This window comes from Seriola aureovittata, chromosome 10 (assembly GCF_021018895.1).
Source record: "Seriola aureovittata isolate HTS-2021-v1 ecotype China chromosome 10, ASM2101889v1, whole genome shotgun sequence".
Taxonomy (NCBI): Eukaryota; Metazoa; Chordata; class Actinopteri; order Carangiformes; family Carangidae; genus Seriola; species Seriola aureovittata.
In genome coordinates, this window is record NC_079373.1 from 18,375,625 (window position 1) to 18,392,687 (window position 17,063).

At 40.1% G+C, this 17,063-nt stretch overlaps 1 protein-coding gene across 3 annotated transcripts; it reads right to left on the reverse strand.

The window, feature by feature from the left end:
* Positions 1-164: 164 nt before the first annotated feature.
* On the reverse strand, positions 165-15,377 carry phrf1 (PHD and ring finger domains 1). 3 transcript variants are annotated; one of them, XM_056386803.1, is made up of 19 exons: positions 15,231-15,377; positions 14,220-14,346; positions 13,934-14,065; positions 13,553-13,749; positions 13,341-13,424; positions 13,088-13,221; positions 12,859-12,950; positions 12,255-12,433; positions 11,795-11,927; positions 11,527-11,651; positions 11,176-11,369; positions 9,242-9,364; positions 8,376-8,530; positions 5,808-7,692; positions 4,406-5,664; positions 4,185-4,261; positions 3,227-3,364; positions 2,516-2,644; positions 165-2,390 (listed from the first exon to the last, which is right to left on the reverse strand). In XM_056386803.1, exons 2-19 carry the CDS (start codon positions 14,305-14,307, stop codon positions 2,226-2,228), a joined length of 5,289 nt encoding a protein of 1,762 aa, XP_056242778.1. In that variant the 5' UTR covers positions 14,308-14,346; positions 15,231-15,377; the 3' UTR covers positions 165-2,225. The 3 variants fall into 3 exon arrangements, with proteins under 3 accessions (XP_056242778.1, XP_056242776.1, XP_056242777.1); XM_056386801.1 differs by having other exon boundaries at positions 4,406-5,676; positions 15,231-15,375; XM_056386802.1 differs by having other exon boundaries at positions 4,406-5,676; positions 14,220-14,351; positions 15,231-15,375.
* Positions 15,378-17,063: the final 1,686 nt, after the last annotated feature.

Sequence of the window (17,063 nt, forward strand, 5' to 3'; positions counted from 1 at the left end):
ATAAATGTTTGGAAGGACTAGATGGATAACTTTTATCAATTTATAACAATTGTGGGGTATAATCTACGGCTTTCAAAACTTAAGTCCATGGAGTAGTAGCTTCCAATTCAGAACTATTACACTGTAGCTTCAGGTTTGTCCATGATAACTGAAAAAGAGAAGACAAAGATCTTGTTTTTTTATTAAAACATTGTCCCTGAAAAAAAAATACAAATGACTATGAAGAGGCTGAAAAAAAATGAATGTAGTCAGCCATAACTATGATTCTCATAGTATATGTTCAGATTTTACCACTTCAAAACCTGAAATCCTTAAAAACAAATATAACAGGACAGAATATGACTAAGTTCTTGAATTAAACTGAGACAAAACCCTAATTATCATCAGTCATTTATTACTGTGTTCCCTCTTAGAAACATCTGGCATGTTTGATCAAGTAAATACAGAAAAAAATACGAAATACATTCAGATAAATGAGCACCTGTTTTGTTTTGATTTTTATATTCGTCCAGTCCTTGGCTTTATAAAGCCGAATTAATGTCAAACTGCCCACCTGGTCAGTCTTTGCAGTGGGCAAAGTAACTAGTAAAGAAAACAAAATGGCGAACAAGTAGAAATTAGTTAAAGAAAGCAATGAAGAGTAGCAAGGGATATCGACAAGAGTGAGCTCTTAGGCTAAAGATACACTGACAAGCCAAAGTCATTAATGAGGCCGGAATCAAGTAATGCAGACACTTTAAGGTTAACAATGAAACGACTAATTCAGTGTTGCCAACTAAAGGCATGTACTTACTTCTGTTATACCTACATTGGAAAACGCTGTGGTTTATAAGATGTTCCGTTATTTTTCTAATATACAGACAATAAATTGATCACAAAACCATGAAATTCTGCCAATGAAATTAGCTCAATATTTATTAATAAACAATAAATACAAAAAGAAAAAGATATTTTTGTAGTTAAAATGTTTGAACATGAGAGTACCAGGTTGGTCAGTGACAAACTCTACACATTAACATTTTTTGTGAGATAAAGGGGGTTAAACCTCATTGAGATATGCATTTGATATTATAACACTTTTCACTCCAAAGTAAAATCTATCTAACTCACTGTGGTATTGTAGCCGCCATGTTTAAAAACAGAATGCCCAAAAAACAAATTAAATCTTACTTATTCAGGGAAACGGTGCATTTTTTATTACTATTATTTTTACTAGTTTGGCACAAAAACAAAAATTTTCCCTGGTTCTATAAAACCTGGTTTTCCACATTTAAGTCAGGGGTTGAAAGGATAATGATGACATTCCAAGACTTTTTCAGACCATAAGAAATCAAGTTTGCCTAAAGAGAAGAGACCGTTATTTGAGAAGAGTAACCATGTTGTTAATTTCAAACTACTGAGCCACAATTCACCTGGAGTACGCTGGACTTTAGCTCATTAAACATGGTATATTAGAAATGTGGAAGACAGATAACAGAGGCTTTTAAGTACAAAACAAAAAACAATCAACTCTAAACTAGAACCATTTATGTCAATCATTTTAAACAGGCAACACAGATGAAAGGAACATGTAAGTGGATATATCAAATCTATATTATTTACAACCAAATCTAAAATTGTTTAATTACTCTACTGATAAATTTTCTACAAAAATTGCATAACAGTGTTTCTTAATGTGACAAATGTCTTAAATATGCATACTCTGCATACTTTTATACCACCTCTTAACCAACAAAATTAGTTTTGCCACTGATAAATACCCCTGCCGTCCCACAAAACAAAAAAGCTGGAGAAAACTCAAAGCCCACGCTGCGTCCTCCCAGTGATATGCCTGCTGGGAAAGCTACCTGATTTATCACTCCATGGGAGGGTCTTTCATATTTGCCTCTTTAAGGCACAACCTCAGAGTCTCCCATTAAGTTTCTGAGCTGTACTACACAAAAAGACCACTTTTCGGCAGTGGCGGTCCAAGCACAGGACACCAATAGGTGCTTTTCAAGTGATCAGAGAAAAATGTTTGACCTCAGACATTCTGTTAGGGTAGAAAGCTCGACATTGTACAAAATGTTCCATCTTCCGTGAGCAATCTTAGTTAACCATGTAGATTGGCTATGTCAGAGCGTTTGAGATCATAACTCGGGTAGGACACGGAGTAAAACATAGTTTAACATGTGAATGAGTGTTTGTGGTGGGTGTGGCAGTCCTTGCCTGCAGTTTACGCCTCCTCAGGGGCTGTCAGAGCTTCTCATGGCCTCAGTCTGTACCTCCAGTGCATTCCCTAAGTCCTCTCCTTTCTTGTGTTTCCTAGCATGTTTGTATTTGTCCACATATGCCTTGACCAGATTGCCCACCTTCACTGGGTTGATCTCACCGCTCTTGCTGTGGCACACCTGATGACCAGGAACACAATTTAATTACAGACAAAATTCTCCGGAAAAACTAATTTCAACCGATAACCTGTGATTAGTTTATTACTCAAAAGCTATTAGTGTTTTAATTTCATTTTTTAACCCACCTTCTGGACGGCTTTGCGGAGAATCTCTTTGTATTCATCCTTGTTGATGTCTCTCCTCTGGTAGAAAGGCTTGATAGCTAGCTTCACCTCCTCTATAGCTCTCTCCTGCATGTGCAGCTTTTTCAAATACTGTTGGGAGAAGTACACATCACTTATGTCAAGACAAATGATCTCAAACAATGAAGGCAAAGGTTTTAATCAAATATCTATTTAAAACCAGAAGTTAACCAACACAACCCAAGATTTTTGTTGATCTACAAGTGAATCCAGCCCCACCTACTGCTCCAGCTGAAAATAATGTGAAACGTTATCTTATTTTCTTGACAAGGTGGAGACAGTAAGAGCCTCTATTACCCCAAGCGCCACATCAGGACAGTCTAAGAGGCTTTTCTCTTATTACTCTGTCTGAAACAGTATCCCATATGGGTGTCCTCCAACCCTCTGGATGTAATGCTGAAAAAGTTTACTTTCCGTTTTTAACAGTTCGTTGTTGTCTGGTTGTGTTCCTGATTACTTTAATGGCCAAAACACACAGTTGCAAAATGGCGCAAGTCACCCGTGTTATTATCATTGATGTACAACCCCAACACTGGCAGCGTCAGGCGCATGTCGCCGCACGGCCCTGTGATACTTCAGACTAGCCTTGCATGATGTATCACATCTATACATACAGTACCAGTCCAAAAAAAACAAAACCAAAAACATATTCACCTTGTCTTTCCTCGACAAATCCCCTTCCTCGGCTTCTCCTTGTCCAGTTATTGATAACCCCTCTGGATTTAGGCCATCAGACCTAGAGGAAGCACTGAGGGGACAGACTCCCCCTTTCTTGGAGGAGTCACTGACGTCCTGTAAAAGTCAAGGGAGATTATATGGATAAGAAAATGACTAGAGTAAAGGTTTACAGGGGGATGGAATAAAAGATAAGATGTAGAATAAATGATTATTTTCTCGATTAACTGATCAATCGTTTTGTCTATAAAATGTTAAAATAATTGTAAAATATGCCTGTTGTAATTTCACACAGCCCATTGTGTTCTATCCAAATTGTTTGTTTTGGTTTTAACATAAGACACAGAGCAGCATCAAATCATCTCGTTTGAGAAGCTGAAACCAACAAATATTTAATTTTGCTTGAAAAATAATTACAATGATTGATTAGAAAAATAGTTGCCAATGACAAATCGATTCATCAACTAATCGTTGCAGCTCTAATTAATTTAAGTAATCTCGATGTTACGATTTTGATCTAAAATTACAATCAAGTCAAATTAAAAACCTGCAACTATTCATATTCAAACTGCTTATGTATATATGACATACAATATGGTAATAATAGTGTATGACAAACAGACCTCTATCATTACATCATCTATAGACATACAATATGATGACTTAGTTTGGAATAAGGGATTACACTTAATGTGTTGACAACAGTTTAATCTGTACAGTGTGCCTTTTACTTTCGTTTAGTCTGAAAATACTTCAGTGTCAGTTTTAGTTTCTACCACATGACTCATGACTTTGTTCCAGACACACATTTTCTACTTCCAGGTGAACAATGCCACCCTCTGGTCAGTATTCACATTACATGCTTAATGCTTTTCTAAAAATTCTTGATGCAATAAATACGAGGTTAACTTTGCAGTGATTAGTGGCTCAGTCCTACCTGACTAGTTGTCTGGACTGTCATAGAAGGTCTGCGAACTCCCTCCTGCTTCAACTTCAGTTTATACAGAGCCACTTCTGTAATAAAGAAATCAGAAAACATTTTGCTGAGAGCCAGATGCAAAACATGAAGTTATCCTAGTGTTAAACAAAAAGATTTTCCCCTTGACACGTGAACAGCAAATCAAAACTGATGTGGAGTGATCAGGCAGCAGCACTTACTGCTTGCAGATTTCTCTGGTTGCGGCCCCTCAGGTTCCTGTATATTCCAAGTAACCCTCTTCACTTGAGTCTTGGATTTGGCTCCAACTACAGCCAACACCTGCTCTCCTTCATTTTTCACCTCCTCTACCTCTTTCTCTTGTTTGACAAATGCACCACTTGCCTCTGTGTGCTCAGACTTTACGTAGTCCAGGTTGTCAAGCATCACATCGACATTGAAGTCATCATCAGAGTCTGAGGGTTGCTGAACTTCCTGCTTTACAGAGACAGTCAACCCTGTAGTGTTTGGTTGTTCTGTTGAAGTCTTTAAGCCTGGGTAGGACTGAGAGACTGCATCCTGGTGACTGTCTGCTGTAACAGATGTGGTTAATGTGGAAAATGAGGTGACAGGTGGTAAATGGCACAATTCTGGGGAACTTGGCTCTGATTTAATCGTGATTTCACAAGTCTCAGTCTTGATTAGGTTTTCTTTGATTCCCTCCTCATCTACACCTTGGATTTCTGTCAAAGTAGATGTGTCCATTTCTTCTTTCTTAATTGATTTAGTAACAGGAGAATCTTCAAACATATCAAGAGAAGGTCCTTTTTCTTTCTTAATTTCTTTTGCAATCTTTATCTCTTTTGTCACCTCTGCTGTTGTGGCCTTGCTGTCTGCCCCGGAGTCTTTGCATTCCTTTTTAATTTTAGAGATGGGGGTACATGAGGGCAACTCCTGTTTATTCCTTTTAGAAATTTTTTCCTCTTTGATGGAGCTTTGGATGATATCCTTCTCTTTTTTCTTGTCCTGTAACTGCTTCGTGTCTTTAGAAGTTGAAACACAGGACCCTGAAGTTTTCTGTGACGTCTTAGATGATGATCCTCCTTCTTTCCTCCGCTCTCTTGAGCTTGATCTAGACCTGTGTCTCCTCTTGTCTTTTGATCGTGACATCACCTTGTCTCTAGAAGAGAGAGATGGTTGTTGGAGTCGTGTGCGATCTTTCCTCCTTTCCCTGGATCTGGATCTAGACCGTGATGTTGACCGTGATTTTGAACAAGACCGACCACGTTTATTATCCTTTGATCTAGATGTGGATCTAGACCTGGAACGTGACTGTGACCGAGACTGTGACCGAGACTGAGACTGAGACTTTGACCGAGATCGACCACGTCTCTTATCCTTTGACACACGTTGTCTCTCGTTGTCTCGCTCTCTGCCATCATTTCTCTCCTTACTAGTTTGTTTATGCTTCTTCCTCCTTGAACGCTCTCTGCTGCTGGAGCTGGAAACAGACCTAAAAATCAGCAATTACAGACAAAACCTTTAAGAGAAAATTAATTAGCCCCCCAGCAATGGTATAAAAGTAAAACACATGCTTATGCTAGTTGAACATCATATTGGACAAATTGATATCGATATATTTACCTGGACCGCCTCCTGCCTTTGGATCGGGACCGGGATCGCTGTCTCTTTCTGGAAGTCCTATCAGGCGAATTGGACTGAGAGCTTTCTGAGGTTGAGTGTGCCCTCCTCTTCTCTCTGGACCTTGACCGCCTGGAACTCCTTTCTTTATCCTTCTCCTTTTCTTTCTGCCTGCCTCCCTGGCCATAGGTATGATGGTCACCTCTCCTGGCCCTGTCCATCTCTGAACTACTAGAGCATTGCTCCTTTGAAGCTTTGGAGGGTTTCTTTTTAGGGCCCAAATCTCTTGATGGGGACTTGGAACAGGTTGTGGAATCCAATTTAGATTCTGCCTTTTGTTTCTTCTTGGTGGGCGTAGAACTGGATGCCGATGAATCGCTCTTGCAGTTAGATGGGGCACTTTTGGCAGTTCCCTCTCTCTGTCCTCTCGCCTCTTCCGGAGACACTTTCTCAGTCTTTAAAAGATTCAAGCTGTGATGAGCAGGTGGTGTAGTGGCTGCTGTCTCTGAATTCAAATACATTTTTACGCTGTGACCACACTGTTCAGCTTCCCCTGCATCATCTAACCCTGGCTCTTTCTTAACTTTAGTGTCAAGTAATACTGTTTGTTTCTCAACTTTAGTGTCCACTAATCTTGTTTCTTTTTCATCCTTAACATACACCTGTGAGCATTTGACCTCAAGTGATATGGTTTCCTGAGCACTAGATCTATGTGGTTCTTCCTGTGAGACCTCAGTCTCCTGTGGTTCACTTTTCACATGAACAAGGTCCTGCTTTCTTTGCAATAAATCCTCCTTCTTTCCTACACTAGGAGCTTTCCCCTCGTGTGTGGCATGTCGAGAGCTGCTATCCAGGCTTGAGCTCTCAGCTTCACTGTCTGAGCTGCTTGAGTCTGAAAGAGTGGGATTAAAGGGATCATAGATATTATTACCGTCTTGTTCCTTATTGACCAGTGTCCGTGATGCCAAGAGCATCTGTTTATCCCTGTGCATCTGTCTCTTTCTTGCTTCATCTTCCTTTTCTCTCCAGGGTTCCTGCATGCTGCCCCCAGTAGCAGAGGATGATGCAATACTTAACCGCCTTGAATGCCAGGAGTTCCCACTGGAGTTAATGCGGAAGCTCACTGCTGCTGAAGATGAGGAAGATGAAGAATAATGTGGCTGGTTGGCAGGTGAGCCAGTGGAGGAGGAAGAAGAGGAAAATGAGTTGGAGAAGGCTGTTGACGAGCTTGCTCTGTCAGACCTATGCCTCTGGGCCTGTCCATCACCCCTGCCCTTTTGCTGGTCTACACTTTGCTGCCTAGTCTTGTCCCCAGCAAGGCTGTTTATGCCCGTTTCAGGCATGCCGTAACCATGGCTACTAGTGGTGGAATTACTGCTACTTCCCCTACTATTACTAATTCTATTACTGCCACCTTGACTAGCTCCATCATTTGTGACACCGCTACTCTCCCTTTTTATTTTTGGTATCCGAGGAAGCACCGATACATCTACCCACATGGGCTTTGTAGGCCCTTTAGGTTGGGAGTGTGATGGAGCCATTTCCTTGCTCTTGGAGTTCGAGTCTGGGGCAGGGTGGATGGATGAGGAGGTGGTTTCCCTAGGGGCTCCAAATCCATTGGTTCCTCGGTGACCAAGGGAGGATGTGGGTCTGTTTGGACGAGATGGCTGCAAATTTGGATGACCCCTGGGTGGCAAATCAGAATGGGGAGGTGCTTGTGTGTGGGTTCCTAAGTAGGGCGTAGAAGGTGGTAAGCAAGCAGAGCTCTGTGACAAAGGTCTGTTCATGGAGCTGTGGGAGGATCCAGGTAGATCTTCGCTGATCTGGGTGCTGGCATCTCCTGAGCTACTGCTTTTGCTGCTACCTGGATTTGATGCGGATGGCATCACTGTTAACACAAAAAAAATGCATATATGATAAGTATATATAAAGAGTGAAAGTCCTTTTTTGCAGATTAAACTAATTTACACATTTTACACTACTCTCAGTAATTTTTCAGATAACTTGTTTCTTGTGTCGCCAATTTGAATATAGTTACATCAAGTAGTCAGGTTTGTTTGTTGGTTTGTTTGTTTGTCAGCAGGATTATGCAAAAAGTACTAAACCAATTTGCACCAAACATGATGGAGGGAAGGAACGTGGGACAGGAAAGAAGTCATTCAATTTTGGTGTGGATCCAATTAAAGAGGCGGAACCAGGAATTTTCTATCACTTTCCTAAACACTGTGAGGTTGGGCATTTTTCAACATGCTCGTCAATTTTTCAGGAAATGAAGTGTGGATCTTGATGTAAAATAATCAGACATATTAATGGTGTTGAGATCTATGACAATTCGGTGCAGATCCAGATAATAATCTTGATATCACAGACTTGTGCAGGATTGTCTAGCCTTGTTTGTGCCATTCTAGTTTAAAATGGTTTGAGATTCGACAGCTAGATTGAATGTAAATACCTCTATTCTAATAGGATTAATCATTTTGATGACAAGCAAGACGAAGTCACATCTATAATCACACAGCTACAACAGTTAAATCTCAGTTTAGTTTTTAAAAATGTGCCACACAGACTTACCTGGCTTTGTAGCTTTAAGGGAACCATCCCGATTAATGACGACATCAGAGCTGTCCATCAAGAGCATGCTCTGTCCTGATAGGATACTGCCAAGAAGGTCAGGCACAGGAGCCGCCTCCACAACACCCCCTGATTGGGGGACATCCATACCCCTCCTGGTATAGCATAGCAAACCTTTAATTAAATTTCCAAAGTATTTATCAAGCTAGATACCATCAAGACTGAGAAAAGTATGACAACTCAAAACGACAAGATCTCAAATAAAGACGCAATTATGAGGTGTAAGATGATGCATGTCAGTTTCTCATTTTAAATTTGCTCATTTGTTTAAATTCTTAGTGGCAGTAGTGATTTTTACATTTTATTTGACTAAGGAAAGGAAAAGTAAGATGAAAAAACAACATGATTTTTAGAAGATTTAGGTTGCCACAAGTTTGTCATTTGTCATAAAGAGCAAGCCATTTTTGGAAAAATATTCTGTATCTTGTAATGAATTGCTCAACATTCACCTTTTCACATGATTTGAGTGTGCCTGCATTAGCCAATTTGGGAGAATTATGACTACGATTGTGGAATCAAAACCATTCTTAAACCATGGTGCAGTAAATTATTGGTAAACACATAGTTTTCTTCCTTGCAATTTTTGCCCAATGACTACATTTTGCTGTATAATTGTGGTTGATCACCACCCACTGTTTCATGCATAACCGCTGACAAAACAGCAGGTGCATTAAGACACTTTCATGGATTGATAAGCAGAGTCAAAAAGCATGCTACCCACTTGGCTCAAAATTTAGTATGGAACCATGTTAATTTTTTATAAACCGTACGCAATCCTACACATCATGGCAAAGAAGTGATTTTACCTGGAAAGGCTTGCAGTGACTGGTCGAGCTACAGGCTGGTGAGAGCGAAGAGCAGAGCGAGAGATCCCTCGCCTCTTTGCCTCCAGCAGCGATGTAACACGGGCCTGCTGCTCTTCCTCCTCACTGGTCAAATGGATACCATAAGTCACAATTTGCTTAATAATCAATACTGTATATACCTAGCTACATACAAACACAAACACATTTAGACATACATTCACACTATCCACATATGTGCAATGTGGTCAAAACATATTCAGACCCCTTCATATTTCACTTTTTGTTATGCTGCAGCTTTATGCTACAGCTTTATGCTACGTGTTTAAATTCATTTTGTCCCCTAATCCTTCTACTATAGCCCCTAATGACGAAGGAAAAACTTGATCTTAGAAACTTTTACAAATTTATTTAAAAGGAAAAACGGAAATATCAAATTGATATAAGTATTCAGACGCTTTACTCAGTACTTAGTTTAAGCATCTTTGGCAGCAGTTACAACCTCAAGTCTTCTTGGGTTTGATGCGACAAGCTTTGCACACCTGGATTTGGTGATTTTCTGCCATTCCTCTCAAGCTCTGTCAGATTGGACGGAGACCATAAGTGGACGGCCATTTCCAGGTCTCTCCAGAGATATTTGATTGGGTTCAAGTCAGGGCTCTGGCTGGGCCACTCAAGGACATTCACAGAGTTGTCCCTAAGCCACTCCTGCATTGTTTTGACTTGTCTCCCACAGCATGATACTGCCAGCACTATGCTTTACCGTTGGGATGTTATTGGGCAGGAACACTTTCCTTCAGATTTGACTAGAAGAATTAGAATTGAGGCCAAACATTTCAGTCTTGGTTTCATCAGACCAGAGTATCTTGTTTCTCACAGTCTGAGAGTCCTTTAGGTGCTTTTTTGCAAACTTCAAGAGGGCTTTAATGTGTCTTTCACTGAGGAGAGGCCACTCTGCCATAAAGCCCAGATCAGTGGAGTGCTGCAGTGATGATTGTCCTTCAAGAGGTTTCCATCTCCACACAGGAAATCTGGAGCTCAGCCAGAGTTACCATCAGGTTCTTGGATACCTCTTACCAAGACCCATCTACCCCAATTGCTCATTTTGGCTGGGCAGCCAGCTCTAGGAAGAGTCCTGGTTTTTACAAACGTTTTTAAAATTACCACTGTGCTCTCTGGAAGTTTTTGTAGCATTTTGTAGCTGTCCCCAGATCTGTCCATCGACAAAATCCAGTCTCATAGCTCTGTAGGCAGTTCCTTCCACTTCATGGCTTGGTGGTTAATATGATATGCATTGTCAGCTGTGAGACCTTGTGACAGGTGTGTGCCTCCCAACTCATGTCCAATCAATCGAATTTACTCCAATCAATGTATTCTGTTTTCATTTTCATTTTATCATTATGGGATATTGAGTGTAGATTGATGAGGGAAATTTTAGCATAAGGCTGCAACATAACAAAATGTGAAAAAATTGAAGGGGTCTCAATACTTTATGAATGCACTGTACTATATACTTAAATAGATGATAATGATAAACAATGATTACAATAAGGCTGTCCTTAACTATTCAAATATTTTTTGTAAACTGGATAAGTCAATATTTAAGAACTAATTTATTGGGTTTAATTTTGTTTCATTACAAAAAACTATTTTGCACATCCATTCTGTGTAGCAAAGCACACACTGGGCTAAAAGGAGTTTAGCTGATATCAAAGAACCCAGCCAAGCATTTTACATTATCACATGATAAGAAAAAAGCATGGTGTGTGTGATAACGCGTTAATGTACTGAGTCAGAACCAGTAGACCAGTATGTGAATGGCGCTAATGATCATCTCTATGCATTCCCTTAATTTTATACAAAATCAGAAACACCAACATATACGTCTGTATAATGTTTTTTTGCGTCAGCCCTATAATATGAACAAGTCCTCTTACCGATCCACAAATGGATCCAGGTCAAATGGATCTCCGTAGATAGAAAGGGATGCAGCTCCTATGTCGGCACGCATACTGCTTAGCGTGTGCTCTGAGGGCCGATATACCGTGGGAAGTGAAGAACTCTTCTTGTCCTTTACAATTCCAAGATTATTAGCAATACGGCTTCGAGGGTTGACTGCCTTTTTCAACATCTAGTGGGAAAACATGGGCATAGATTTTATCTAGAGACAACATCTTATGACAACAACAAAAGAAAATTAATTGTTTACATTCAGTGTTAGATACATCTAATGAACCATTTCAAATTAAATCATTTAAACCTCAAGACTGAAGCTGATGCATACTCACCAGCTTTTTTCTGGATTTAGTCCTCCTCACTCTCCGTTTCCTCCTCTTGACTCCTGTACTTGCAGCTTTACCCATTTTACCCTTAGAAGAAGAGGTCGTCTTGCGTCTGACCTTTCTCCGCTTTCCTGTTCAGTCAATCATAAAAGGCATACATCATTACAAACACATCACTACTTCGACCTCGTCCTATATCTGGTCACATGTTTGCTTGCATTTATGCTAGCCTTGCTTTGGCATTTGTTGTGCATTTCTATACGTGCTTACTTACCAGTCTTGCGCCTGCGGCTAGATGGGGCACGAGGTGTTAAGTCCCGTATATACACAGAGGTATTGAGCCCAGCCACCACAGCATTAATAGTCTCATCCAGCCATGTGGACTGCATCAGATATGTGGGAGCAAACTAGAAGAAAGAGTTTGCATTACTCCACTGGTTCACTTTCACACACCACTGTTGTCTAAACTCCCAAACACATGCACTGCTCCTTAACACAACAATTTCAATCACCAGTCAATTAAAACTGTCAAAAACACATGCCGTTATTTCTGTTGTCAGTAGAGCTTAAATACATTTCATTACACTGAGTCACATGTGTTATCAGTAAATCGAATCTGCACACAACAAACTGTGGAACACCAAGACATTTCAGATAGATCCAACCTTAGCCATATGCTATGGAAGTGAGTTAGAAAAGAAGCCAAGACAGAAGCGTCACGCCTCATGCCAAACCTGTGATGTGCGTGCCTGTGTGATGCGATGTCGGTTTACATTCGCTCGAACCCTCTCACTCTGCTGAGTTCGGGCGATTGCTCTGGTGGGACCTGTGGCACGAGGCTGATGGCGGCTGGTGGCAGAGCGGGCAGTGGAAGGCAGGCTCTCTGCATCACTAAGTTCCTCAGCTGAACCCCCTGAGACCGAAGATTAACATGACATACTTTGAAAGGATGCTTTAGAGTACAGACAATGCTACGAGTTGGCCACTAATAAGATAATGAATAGGTTAGTTATAGGTACAGTAGATATTAAGCTTTTAGATTAATTTGGTGTTTTGTTCTGTTTTTTTGGCAATATATATTTATTGAAAGAGAGTTAAATGTATAAAGAGCAATTCCACAAAGACAATGAATTTGAAGAAATTATAGAAAATATACTCTGACAAAATTTCATTTCACCAAAATATGTAAAATACTTAACATCACAAGACTGAATATATATTTTTCTTATAATGTAACTTTTTGTTTTTTTTCCTGTCTTAAAGGATTACTTGTTGCCCAAGTCCAAAATATGTTTGATCAAGAAAATACTTATGAAGGCTGAAAACTTAAGGGTTTACTTGAGTGACGATTGTTGGCTTCACATTCAGGGCAGAACCATTCCTCTACAGGAACAGAGTCAAGAGGTGGTGTGAGACACTCCATGTGATACCTATAGAATAAAAAGGCATAAAAATGTTTGATAATAAGAAATCGGATAACAGGTTTATTAAGAAACTAAAATCTAAAAAAAGTTTCGACACTCTAAAAATATACAAAAACTATATACTGCAATATTATCTATCTTACCCTGCATCACAGCCATCGCAGAGCAAGAGGCGGTCCTCACGGTCACTGCCACCACACACCTCACAATTGGTCTGCTCGAGGTCCAAATCTACTGTTTCCTCTTGACCTTCCTTCACAGGCTTTTGTACAGTGATCTGAATGAAGCAGTCATCACAAAAATTACACATAAACAATAAGGGCATACAACATAAATGTCTATAGAGTTAACTGGGGTCACAAATGTTCCAGAACTAATGCTGGTGAATGCACTCACCATTTTCTTCACTTTGCCTCCATAACATTTCCTTAGGTATATGTTGTTGAAGGCAATACGGTCTACAGGACACGAGTTTGCATTCTAAATAGTGGAGAACAAAAATACTAGAATTGAGCTTTTCAGTTTCCTCTACCACAGATGTTTTTTTTTTTAATAAGGTGATTATACTGATAATCAAAAGATATAAAGCACTCTTTTCTCAGACCCACCTTGGCCCATTCAAGGATGCAGTCGAGACAGAAGTAGTGCTCACAGTCCTCTGGTGTTGCAACAGGCTGGCTGTTGAATGAGTTAAGGCAGATGGGACACTTCTCTGAGTCCTCATCCGAGCTCATCTCTGCAAAGTCAGCAGAGGTCCCCCCTAAAGCACCATCCTCGGGCTTAACATCTTCCTCCTCTTCCTCATCTGATAATAGTGAGTAGAAATCTACTGTATAAACACTATACAATCCATATTTATAGAAAATATTGCAGCATATCACAAAGTAGTGGGCAAATAATCATGTACTAATTTATAGCGTATCACAGAGGTCAATTAAAAAAAAAAGTTTTTAGACAATATGAAATGTGAATTGAAAAGTCACTCCTACCATCTTCTTCTTCATTTCCTTCTTCTTCCTCTTCATCATCTACATCCTCTCCATCGAGATGATCCTCCTCATCTTCCTCACCACTGTCAGATTCTCCCTCCTCAGACTCCTCTTCAACATCATCCGAGTCATCTAGGAGGAAAAAATTATGTAACCATACACACAAAATGCACAAGATTTTAAAAGCTCTTACATATGTTTGATACCCTATTATTATGATTGTGAATGAAGTTTGGTGAAAACATTTAAATGGTTTTACAACTGACAAACATATTACACAAACTACCTGAGATGGCCCACAAGGCAGCCCTTTTTCCTTTGCTGTGGGAAGCACTGCGGTTGATCAGCTCATCTTGGCTGTCATCTTCATCCATGGCTGATCATCAGAAGTACAGCGGAACAATTTGTGACAGCTTTTCTTAAAGATAATCATTAGAATAGATCAGAATTGTTTTAAAAGCAGATCATGACTTGATTTTTCTTGTGTACAAAATTGAGGGATTATGTCTGGCTAACTCTGACTAACTTGCCTCACTGATTAAAATCAAGTGTAACGGTAATTTTTTTTTTTTTGAAAGTCAATCTACTCATTATTTATACAGCAGGTGATGAAGGAATGATTCTTCACCAACTTTGTGTACCGGCAAAGTGAGTTTTTGCCCGAGTCCTTGTGCAGAAGTTGGAAAACGATCATCTAGCATGTGCTCTTCACCTATGGGATGAAGATATAACTAGGGCTTAACAAATTAAGTAGAGCGAGATTTTCTTACTAGTCACGGGTGACATCTGAGAGTTTGCGAGTAGTTAAGAAACTGTCGAGCAGCAATTTAATGGACCGAATTTAGCGTCACTGTTTTTGTTTGCAAACAATCAGGACAATATTACCAAAAAATAGCTAGCTAACCTGCAAAATATGCTAGGGCTACATTTGTAAACAAAGAAGAGAACTCGGCACCAAACAGAGCGCTTCCTTTATATCTCCTATGAAATGTACGTGAAGCGTAAATATACATATCCACGTTAAAGATACACAAACTGACAAGAACATGGGACTAACCTGTAACGCTGCTCTTACTTAACAAATGACGCTAGCTCACAACGTTAGCACCATTGTAGCATGTTAGCTAGCCTCAGCCTCAGAATAGCTAAATTTAGCGAAAGTCAACTACATGCTCGTTCGGGGCTCTGTGCTCAAAACACTGAGCGTGGAGAGGGGGTCATTTACACACATTCTCAAATCAACACACACAATTACAATGTGTCATATTCGAGCATTTAATAGTAATTTCAGACCTACCCTATTCAGCAGTGTGTGGTATGTTTGGAGTGATTTGAAGTCTCCACGGTTGTTGAGTGACACCGCCGGCTGGCAAGAGACGGAAATGGCCGAGTACACTCAGACGAGTGTGACTCTTAAAGAGACAGTATCCGTTTATGTGAGATCAGTCAGAGAGATAAATAGGTGCATATAGCTTCTGTAATTGTGGCCATTAGTTTGAATTCAGGGCTGTTGTGTGTCCAATCAATCACATTAAAGGCACACTGTAATCCACATGTCCACAAAATCTAAACACAAGACAAAGATCTGCTATTTCTCCCGTTACAATTTGATTAACAGGTCTTTTGATACATGGAGACACTTAAGACAAAAAGTTTTATTTAATTATTCAATTATAAAACACACACACACACACACACACACACACACACACAAACACACACACGCACGCACACACACACACACACACACACACACACAAACACACACACACACACACACACACCGAGCACTTTAGTAGGAACACCATACTAACAGCCTCCTTTGGTCAATGATAACATGATTGCATCACATTATTTCTGCATTTGCACATTCATGCTGCCTCTCCTGTTCTACCACATCCCACAGGTGTTTTACTGGATTCAGATCTGGTGACCGGGGAGGCCACTCAGGTTCACTGAACTCACTCTCATGTTCATGATGGTACCATTTTGAAACAACTTTTGCTTTGTGACATTGTGACTTTTCATGCTGGAAGAAGCCATTATAAAGATGGTAAATTGTGGCCATCAAGGGGCGCACATGGTCAGCAACAACACACAGGTAGCCAAAGAAATATTCTCCACGCCATTACACCCCCACCATCAGCCTGGACTGTTGGCACGAGGCAGATTGGGTCCATGGGTTCATGTTCTTGATGCCACATTCTGACCCCATCAGATTCATCAGACCAGGCTACTGTCTAGTAATGGTGAGCCTGTGCCCACTGCAGCCTCAGATTACTGCTCTTGGCTGACACGAGTGAAACCTGATATGGTCCTCTGCTGATATAGCTGATCCACCAGCGTGCTCATTGGTTCCACGTGTTGTGCATTCTGAGATGCTTTTCTGTTCACTACAGTTGTAAAGAGTGGTTATGTGAGTTACCGTAGCCTTTCTGTCAGCCAGTCCAACCAGTCTGGTCATTCTCCTCTGACTTCTCTTATTAACCAAAACTGCAGCTTACTGAATGTTTTTTTTTTGCACCATTTAGGCCTACAGTTAACTCTGGAGCTGTTCAGGGCAGCAATTTCAGAAATGCTCAAACCAGCCTGTCTGGCACCAACAACCGGTCAAAGTCAGCGGGATCACATTTTTCCCCATTCTGATGTTTGACGTGAACATTAACTGAAGCTTCATACCTACCTTCACACAACTGACTTAATTTTAGTACTTCAAATTCACACAAATTAGTGGCCTATCTGCAGGTGTGCAGGTGTAAGCTGTTTGAAAACCTTTCTTTTTTTTACTTTTACAGGCATGTGTTAATGATAAATTATGAATGTTGATAAATTCAGTATAGTGAAACATTCAGTACTTAACCCTTAATTTACACTAATCATCCATTTTAACATTACATCTGGTAAATAGCAATGACATATCATAACGTTGTTATACATATATTTATTAACAGTACAACAGTTATTCCCTGGATGTCAAAACGGTCACACACCACATGCAGTCACTAAACCAGGTGCAAATGTCGCCCCCCAGTGGCAACTGTAGCTATATAAATCTGCTGTTACATAATACAATGTAATCCTGATTTGTTACTTTACATGTCATGGGGTTATGTGTATCCTGGCTGTGAAT